This window comes from Dipteris shenzhenensis, chromosome 27 (genome assembly GCF_047967505.1).
Source record: "Dipteris shenzhenensis isolate YYH24624 ecotype China chromosome 27, Dip_SZ_1.0, whole genome shotgun sequence".
In the NCBI taxonomy this organism is placed as follows: Eukaryota; Viridiplantae; Streptophyta; class Polypodiopsida; order Gleicheniales; family Dipteridaceae; genus Dipteris; species Dipteris shenzhenensis.
In genome coordinates this window covers 2,458,413-2,468,628 of record NC_141622.1, presented here as the reverse complement: position 1 = coordinate 2,468,628, position 10,216 = coordinate 2,458,413, and the positions used below count along the sequence as shown (strand labels likewise).

Sequence of the window (10,216 nt, the reverse complement as noted above, 5' to 3'; positions counted from 1 at the left end):
AGAGCTCATCAATGCGAGGCATAGAATATTTTTTATGGTGATTTTATTTAGTGCTCGGTAATCTATGCATAAACACATAGTACCATCCTTTTTCTTTACCAGTAAAGCTGGTGCAGACCATGGTGAACTACTTATTTGGATTTGGCCCTTTCTAAGATATTCCGTTAACTGTCTTTCGACCTCATGTTCCTCCGTTTGACTAAGCCTATATGGGGGTTTACAAACAAGGGTAGATCCAGGAATTAAATCTATTTTATGATCTACTTCTCTCTCAGGAGGTAAACCATCAGGTAAATTAGACGAAAAACCATCTTTAAATTCAAACATTAAATCCTTTAAAGAAGATTTATACTTTTTAACATTACAAAAAACATTACTTGTTTCCGATGCAGAAGATATAAGTTCACAAAGATATACCTCGTATTCTTCTTGGTATAGTAGTCGTTCCAATTCCATCAAACAAATAAGAGGAGAGTTATGCACATCATGTTCTCCTTGAATCTGAAAGACTCTACCCTCTTTTTCAAACCTAATGGAGTTATTAAGATAACTCCTCTGTAAGCTATGCCCAAGACTATACAACCATTCTCGACCAAGCACTACATTTGTTCGGTCGAGATGCATGATTTGGAAATCCAAGGCATCTTGATAGCCTTGAATATCCACCTCTACACCATATATCATGGTGTCCCAAACTTTTTTATCACTGCCCTTTGCCAAAGAGACCACATATTTATGGGCACTGGGACTCTCAGGCAATTTTAATTTCTTAACTAACGAGTAGTTTAAGAAATTATGTGTTGCACTATCATCGACCATCACTCTTACTCTTTGCCCTTTAATTTCTCCATGCATCCTCATTAAATCATGAGGACCAAAGGTGGGTTGCCACATTGCTGATGATAGACAGCACATGTGGGGGCTATCCTCATGATAGACCTTTACCTCAATGTACTTTTCAGTACCATTAAGCGGCAACACTTGGACCACATGCACTTGTTTTGTTGGAGGTCTATTTGGGGCCTTAGCTCCCGCTGGTTTATTTTTAGGGCAGTTCCAAGCAGCATGGTCTTTGCCCAAACATTTGAAGCAAAGATTTTCTTGCTTGGCTCTTTCATAATCCTCTTTCTTCAAGAGAGGATAATTTTGTGTTTGTGGTTTCTTAGGTGGTGCCTGAGGAACCTCCTTCTTAAAGTGCCCCTTCCTTTTTAAATTGGAAAATTTATTGAACTTTGGAACAAAACCTGTTTGCTCCGAAGTTCCAATTCTGAATTTCCCCATCGTATCATCATATATTTGGGCATACTTAATGGCTTCCTCAAAGGTTTTTGGAGAATTTCTTTTCACGTCAACCTTATAAGTGTCTTTGAGACCTCTCACGAAACCCCTTATCTTTTGGAATTCATCAATTCCCTTTAGCTTAAGGACTGCCTCCCTATAATTTGCTATGTACTGAACTAGAGTGTTTTTTCCCATAGTGCAATTGTCCCAAGCCTCCCACGCTCTTTCTAATTCATTTTTCGATAAAAACTCTTTTAGGAAGGCTTGTTCAAACTCAATCCAATATCTAGGAATTTTATCACTCTCCCTGAGGCTCATCCACCATTTATAGGCTTTATTTCCAAGGGAAAGACTTGCTTCCATGACTTGATTTTCAGGAGGTGTATTCCTGAGTCGATGAAAGTCTTGCCATTTTTGCAAGAACATATTAATTGTATCTTTATTACGCTCCTTTTCTTCCCCATTGAAAATTGGCGGTTTTAAGTCCTTAAGGATGTTCGAGGTTTCTCTAAGTCGAGAGGTAGACCTCTCAACTTGATTAGGAGGAATCGGTGATTTTTTAGTAATAGATACCGATTGAGAATCGACTATCTTAGTTATAGCTTCAGTTAGGGTTTTTAATGTTTCACTGATAAGCCCTAACTGTGTTCCTATATTTTGTGTTCGAGTTTCAAGTTAAGTGAATTCCGCATACGGAATTCCATAATCACCATAATCAATATCCTCCATTTCTACATTATCCTCTTGAGTTTCAGTTTGTACCTCCTCATGTATTTCCTCTCTAACTATTGCTTTTCCCTTTCTAGCCCTTTCCTCGGCCTTCCTAATCATACCATCCCTTTCTGGAGTGGTCATTATGAAGACATATATTTTTCAAAAATTATAAAGCAACACGCTTTATATCAGAGAGAAAATGTGATGCCCACTTTCCTGGTACTTGTTCAAGGCGTTAGATTCATCTTGAAAGTCGTCTCGCTTTCTTTGATTGTGGATCTCGCCTTCGCTTTCTTCGATCTCAAAACCTTCGCTTCGATCTTTTTTAATTTCGGTGAGGCTAAGGGAACGATATGGTCCTTGGGAGGATTCTTTAGAGATATAGAGGATGAGAGGGGTTAAAAAGAAGAGAAGTGAGGTGGCTTTTCTTCAAAGGTTGTTGAACCTTTGAATGACGAGGCAACAAGAAGAAGGGATGACAAAATGAAAATTGGCGATGCAATGTCGCGTGCAACTTTCTTCTTGTCTTGCTCTCCTCAAGCACCTTATTCAGATAATCCGATAGAAGCTTTTGCTTTTCTTGTCTGCTGGCTGCAATACGCAAACAGACGAATAGTTGGTGGTGAACCTCCAAATCCCACTCTTAATCGCCTCATCCATCCTTCACGTGATCATCTCAACTATCGGATCATTCGCTCCTGATTTGGTGCATGGCAGTTGTTTGATCTCACGTAGAATTTGTGGCGCGCAAGGGAGCAAAGAGATGTTGCAGAATTTACTTCTCCTCGTCTATCCCCCTCATGAACAAGTCCTTCTTCCAGATCTTTTGCAGCTTATGCTTTTGCTGTGCACAGCTTTTAACTCAGTGCCATACGAATTTCGAAACGGGCCACTGAGATAGCGTTCCAACTTTCGAGATAGCGTTCCAACTTTCAAAACGGTGCGACAGCTTTTAACTCAGTGCCATACGAATTTCGAAAACGGGCCACTGAGGTTCCATATGTGATATGTGTTCGTCCCCTTTGCTCTGATACCAATGTCACGAAGCCTGAACAAGAGGGCCGTTGCTCTGATCTACCACCCAGCCATGGATTCCTGGAAGTCCTATGAACTTTCTTTCTTTTTTCAATTCCTTCTAGAATCCTCCCTCCTAGCCTAGTGCCTACCACATGGTGTTCTCTTGAGTGCCATGTGTCCATTTGGACCTTAGAGTCTCTATGCCCATTTAGGCCTTACTTATGCACTCCGTATTAGAGATCTTGCACTGGGCGACATCGAGAGCCCCAGTTGATGTAGAGTGCAATGATCAAGCATGTGCCCCTCTTGATCACAAACTTCTAGATGCCAAATCAAAGGCTGGCACTAAAACTTCTCTCTACACTATGGACTAGTTTGGAAGGGGAGGGGTACCATCCCAAGCAACAAAGGATTAACTGATGTGGAAGAAGGCATTTTCAATGCCCACCTTACGGATATGGGCTCCAAGGTGCTGAGTCAAATTGATTCTCATGTGGGACTGAGAAGATGTGCATAGATGCTCAGATTTATCAATTCCCAAATCTATGTATCACCTCCGTTGGTTGTTTGCACCACTGGATGTTCCCATGTTTTGTTGTGCAACGTGAATTGCAATGGAAGATGATTGGAATCGGTGTACTCTACCACACTCATAATTCTTGTGAGGACAGAATGACTCTCTGACAATGGCTTTTCTGGTTCTACAAGCGACGAGAGATCGGTAATCTCGTCAATAGTGCTGCCCTCATCTACCATAATGAACTCCATGATTGCAAAAGTCCTGGTCGGGCTGAGAGATATGTCTCCACTGGGGAAGGGTGTTGGACCCTTTTTGTTAAGCACCACGTTGAAACCATTTTGTAGTCCCAAGAAATCAATGACCAAGTCTACTCTTTATGCAAGTCCCATGGTTATGGTGGTGAGGTTCCAAACCTCGTGCAAAAACCCTCCGTCTGTGCCAATCTAGTAGAATCAGAGAGCCCAATTGCTCAACGCGAGGATCAAGAAAGAGAACTACAACCATTGAGCACATGCATTCCTTCCTACAGAGCCGATGTATGTCTGCTTATAACCGCGATTGATTTGCATTGAAAATATATGAGCATTGAAGCCTGCAAAACTTTGCCTTGCTTTCTGCTCTTCACACCTATCTTTTCCCTTCAGCTTGTTGAGGATCTACATTTAGCATACAATACTGCGATGATTGAATTCGTTGTATGCATATGAACTCAATAACATTTTCACAAACTTGCAGCAACAAATAAAGCGAAGGCAGAATGAACGGCAACCAATAAGGATTAGATTCCACATCAGGACAACATTCCATTGCAATTAAAAAGAAAGCAGAGCTAGGAACAAAGACTTACAAGCATATAGCCATCAAACTGTGTAGCGGGCACAACTTTAGCGATCCTTGCTTATAAGTCTTCAACACTTCTTGCATGTGGAACGGTTGGACTTGGCGTATTCGGTTCCGAAAGGCTTTTGGGGGGGGGGGGCGGGGGAAGGGGAGCCATGGCTAGTAGAGCTAGGAGGGGTCATCAAGGATGAGAAACCGATGCAATTGATGGAGCAAACGGGAACAAAGATGTTGGCAAGAAACAAAGACAGAGCCAAAGCTACGAGGAACAAGAAGCAACGGAGGAAAGGTGTAGATTAGGCTGAACACGAGTGGATATCGTGAATGCTTGGAGGTTCCTGCATATGTCGATGGCCAAAATCTTACCATAGAGAAGCTTGTGAGTGAAGAAGGTGACAATTGTATAGGCGCCTATTCCTGTTTTGCCCATTAGAGAGGAGGAGGAGGATATGGCTCAGGGAAGGTTCAAAGATTCAGAACACGTTGGAAACACAGAAAGCGATCTAAAACAACTTCACTAAAGGGCGAGCACTGTAAATCCAAGGTTATTACCTAGGCACGTGGCTCAACCACAATCTAGAATTCCTTTTCATTCCCGTCATCCCCTATTGGAAGCAAGAATCAACAATCGATGCACTCGCTCTGGTTTACAGTTGCAGCAGCAGGAGGGTTGAAACATGGCGATGCTGCACGCCAAGCCGTCTCCTTGTCTCCTCGACCACTCTCGCTTTGTCGATCCCCTCGTTGATCTCAGAAGACAATCTGCAGTGGCCTCCTGGACTCCCTACTACCACCGACCTGGCATCCATAAATGCTGGATTTCTAATCACTCCGAGAATTGGCTTTCGCTTTCACATCCCAAGCTCGTCACGGTTTGCTTCAATGGCAAGAGGAGGTCGGATTTCAGGCCCTTCACCGCGTCGGATGCCGTCGTCACCGCTATCTATGAGCTCGAATTCTTGGTTCGAGAACCTGCGGATGTTTTAGAAGGGATGCGGGAGCATCTGTCGACTCGAGATTTGCAGTTGGTATTGCTTTACTTCTCTCAAGAAGGCCGTGATTCGTGGTGCGCACTGGAAGTCTTCGAGTGGATGCAGAAAGTTAACAAGGTGGAGAATGAGACCCGGGATCTGATGATGTCGATTATGTTCAGATGGCTGATGGATTTGGTGGAACGAGGTGGTTCAGTCACGGATGTCAAGGGCCTCTTGCGGGACATGATCTGTGTAGGTCTCCAGCCCGAATCTGACATCGTTCAGGCCATCATTTGCGGATATTTGGATCGGGGCAAGAAAGAAGAAGCTATGAAATTTGCCTTAGACATCTCTGAATCAGAAGACATCATTGGAGAAGAGCCTGATAACGCCTTAGCTTTCTTAATTTTGAAGATGGCGGGTAGTCACGATCGGCGTGACGCGATGAAGCTGGTTGCCCATCTAGGGAATCGCAGATCCAAATTTCCACTCCACGTTTACAATGCGGTGTTGTTGGCGGTCGTGTCTGAGCAACAGGAGCTCACTCGCGTGCTGCGAGATTTACGGTCATATCAAGAAAGGAATGAGGTCGGAGAACTGGAGGGCACTGAAAAGTCTGCGATCCAGGCGTATGAGAAGGGTTTGCATGAGGACGCAGAGCAAATTGCGGGCTGGGCGCTAGAGCAACAACGGGGGCGAGAGGTAGTGTCTTCAATTCACCAGAAATTGTTAGCCATGTATTGTGTCGCAGGGAAGGGTCTGGAGGCAGAGCGCGTGTTGTGGAGGATGAAATTGGCAGGGTGCAATTTATCTGCCAAGCTGTATAATACTGTGGTAGGTATATGCGCCTACAACAATCACCACGACGCGGCAAGGCTCATCATAAATACAATGAAGGCCGATGGACCGATTCCAGACAAAAACACATATTCTGCTCTATTTGGTGGTTTTGTGAAAGGAGGACACCCTGAGGAGGCTATTCACGCGTTTCTAGATATGCTTGACCAAGGTTTCAGGCCAGATAAGAAAGACGTACTAGCTGTAATGAAGCAGATACCCAACATAAGCAACATAACCCTCGTTTTCAAGCTTGGCCAGAGGCTTGTACAGGCCGCACTAGTTGAACCTTTCTTCGTATATCTACACATAGACCGTCTAAAGCTTAGTATTCTAATCACTCTCTGAAGAAAGGGTTTCTAGCTCGAAGCTATGTAAACAGACAAGGGTTAAACGATGTTAAATATGCAGAGTCTGCCAGGCAAGCTTGCTATGAAAATTGTACAGAAGTATCTTGTCAGTGGTTTTACTCTGTTAGCAACGATTGCAGAGAGAACTTTCTTCGTGTTGCTCTCCCGTACATAACAAGTACGTGGATTTTCCTCTTTTCCTGTTCTTTCTATATATGATGCCCATGACTTTGTAACTTTGGAAGACTTTCTGATATTAATCCTCAAGGGCAATGCCCCAATGTGAAGCGTTCTGATCAAGGCCTTGCTGTCTGTGATTCTAGTGAGTCGTTACATAAGAAGCTACGCTCTGTTTTGCAAATTGCCTCTCCGATATATCTTCTTGTCTCGACGAGAGGAAGGGTGAGCTTTGAAGGACTTCACACACTATATGGCCAAGTTGCAAGATATATGCCCTAACGTGCAAAAGGAGTGCTGCACAGAGAACTCCATGAGTGTGCAGTGTTGTTTAACTGTCCCAGGTGTGACATATATGTAAGGAATTGCTTTACATCACGGGGGGAAAGGGGGGGTTTGTGTTCAAAACACAGGTTAGGGTTAAGATCCTTAAAGGTTACAATTCACAGAGGTTATCTGAGCATCAAGGTGCTGGCTGAGGCATGCACGGGTGATCATTATCAAAAGGGCACTACACTCTCAGCTTGTATGGCCAGCCGTTAGCTCCTACTGTAGGCCTATGCATTACAAATCAAGGGAACTGGAGGCCATGGCTGAGGTCTTAGTTGTGGTAGTTCTAAGCCCAGAGGAGGTGGGGAGCAACAAGTGGCCAAATGATGAGAGCGTGAGTATAAAGGGACCTTGCACATGTAACAGGCATATGTCGCAAAGTTTAGTATGGCACCAAGCATGTACAGCCTCAGAGCGTTGGAATGAGGTCTTCCGTCTACGGCAGTTTGAAAACAAAGTTTGGTTTGGAGATTTTGCAAGTCTCCTTCCTCTTGCATGGTACTTCCCCACTTTCCGGTGTTTTGTGCTGTAATATTGCCTATGTAATATCTGACCGACGCTCCACCTTACTTGGCAACCACTTTGCTACATTTGAGAGGGAAGTCAATACTGCATTGTTGTGGAAGATGATGTGTTTGCCACCACTGATCTAAAATGGATCTGCTACTATACTATCACCTCTGCCTCTTGCAACTCCCTGATCATGGTGAGCACATAAGGAGGGGGAGCTAAACTCCCAGAAGCTTGTTACTGCAGATCACACAGGCTCCGACACCAGCTTACCACGGCTTACACATATCTGAGCGGAGTGGCAAAGGAAAAGAACTGTTGCATCTCTTATATGGCTAGGTCTTTCAAATTCCTTTTGAGCAGAAGCAGTACAGCTGTCTATCTGCTTAACACAGGATTGTGATAGCTGTGAAGGACAAGACTCTGCACCAGCCCTATCCAGATACAAAGCCTTCTATTGCACATTTGAAGTTGTTAGTTACGAAGCTATTGTACATATTTCTAATGACGCAGGTTCTAGATGCAAAGATTAACAGATTTATCTTTACTGGGTCCTGTGTGGTTATCAGCTTTATGACCTAGTAAAGAGGATCATAGCTTGCAGGGAGGTGGTCTTTTAGGAGCACGAGAGACAACATAAGCTCAAATTTCACGACCCACTACTTGAGACCAGTAGGATATCTAAAGAGGAGGCTGATTATATTGAGCCAAGGCAGAGGCAATGCCGAGGATGACAGGTATTGAAGTATGGGGTCAATGTGTTGCATGTGAGTCCCCATATGACCATGTGGGCAAGACAAGCATGCAGGTCACTCTTGGTGTGGTGTCCACAATGGAGAGCCACATTGGAACCGTGTATGGGCTGTCATAAGGGCCATGGATTGGTTGCTGTGTGGGCAGCATCACAGCTGCGATGTGGGCTGCACTCTAGGCTGCCGTGTGGCGGCAGATCTGGCTGCCACATTCACAGCATAAGAGGCCAACTACACAGGGTGGAAGGCATGAGGCATGTGGAATTTATAGGGAAGGGCTTAGTTTGCTGGAAGATTTGACTAGGGGCACAGAATGACCACCTAGGATTCAGGGTGATATACAGGTGGGGTTGGGCCCGTTGACAACACAGCAATCTATCAAAAGTCCCGGATTAGAAAGGGAGAAAGAAAGAAAGTTTATTCAGAGTCTTTGAAATGAGACTGAAAAAAACAGATACAATGGGCTGAATGGGTGGAGCCTCTATGCAGGCATTTGTAGACAAGACAAGTACAATATAAACGTAAAAGCACTAGTGCAAAGTGCAACGTGTCCTAGCCCAAGGGAAGCTGTGCTGTGGCGTCATTGTGGTGATCCTTGGAGGAGTCAAGTCCACACGAATTGGATGGGGCTGGGGCGACATAAAACTTGTAATAGAGTGTTGGTGATGATCAATATGCGTGGTCTGTTGCGGTCTACTAGTTGTGGCCCATGCGTTGGATAAGTGCCACTATCACCCCCACCGGGCGTGTATCTGGTCTGGTGAACATGGAGGGAAGATCCGCTACACTACCTTCCTAGGGCTTGCTGGCCGTGCCATCTATCTAACACCGTCTCTATGGTAACTTGTTGGCATGTGCCGTCTGACCGAAAAAAACATTGAGTGGTATTTGGTTGGACACCTTGATCTCGTCTATGTGCCCTGAGTAGCTAGTCTTTGTGTTGTAGAGGAGGAGAGCATATTAGCTCTCCTATAAAAGGGACCACTTTAGTGTAATGAAGGTGGTAAAACATGCTAAGTTAGTGATAGCCCCTTGATAGCCCTAGGGGTAAATGAAGAGGGTAGAGGGATCATAAGGGGGATATCTGGAAGGGACCATGTAAGTTGGCCCCCCTTCACTCTTATAGCCACATGGTGATGGACATCTTATCAATCTCCTCTTCGCTTCCTCCTCCCTGAACTTGTAGTCGGCTCTCTCTCTCTCTCTCTCTCTCTCTCTCTCTCTCTCTCTCTCATGCCCCCTTCTCTTCCTCGTCCTTTTCCCATCTCTCCCTTTTCTCTCACCTCTTACTAACGCTATCTCCTCCTACTCTGCACCATCCTCTTCGTTACATTGGCATCTAGGCCACGCTTTTGGCATCTTTCTTCTTAAGCTTCTTCCTCTTCATGGCCCATGTTTGTCTGGAATTGTGCAAATTAATTAGATTGCTTTGATGTTTTGCTCCTTTAGCAAAATCCGTGTGCCAACACCTCTTGGTTACTTGGTGTGCCACATCATCTTGCTTATCCAAATTCTCTCACTTGCAATGCAATCTTGCTTATCCGGATCATGCCATATCAGCTTGGGTATCCAAATTTGCATCCGGGGAAGCATAAAATTGTGGATTTTCCAATAGAGCCTAGACTTGTAGCACCGACATTCAATAGATTTCTTGCTATATTTATTTGGATACATGAGGTCATAAAAAATATATTGATCTGGCAATCTAACTAACGAAAGACATTGGGCTTGCTAGTTTTGGAAAAGGATGCACACAAGAAGTGAGTTTGAGAGGAGGGTAGAGCACATTAGAAAAAGAAAAAGGATCTAGAACTAGCTAACTACATTTTAAAGACATAAGTGCTACTTGGCTAAATAGACATAGACATAATAAAAAGGGGGCACACTTTACAATTCGAATTCCCTATAAGCTAG

At 44.2% G+C, this 10,216-nt stretch overlaps 1 protein-coding gene across 1 annotated transcript; it reads left to right on the top strand.

Annotated features, from left to right (window-relative positions):
• The first annotated feature begins 4,974 nt into the window (after positions 1-4,974).
• Positions 4,975-9,403, top strand: LOC147883731 (pentatricopeptide repeat-containing protein At2g30100, chloroplastic-like). Its single transcript, XM_087398631.1, has one exon. The coding sequence runs from the start codon at positions 5,050-5,052 to the stop codon at positions 6,529-6,531; it is 1,482 nt and encodes a 493-aa protein (XP_087254757.1). The 5' UTR covers positions 4,975-5,049; the 3' UTR covers positions 6,532-9,403.
• The last annotated feature ends 813 nt before the right edge of the window (positions 9,404-10,216 follow it).

Coding starts and splice junctions, on each gene's coding strand:
- LOC147883731 (XM_087398631.1), top strand. CDS start 5,050: ATGGCGATGCTGCACGCCAAGCCGTCTCCTTGTCTCCTCGACCACTCT.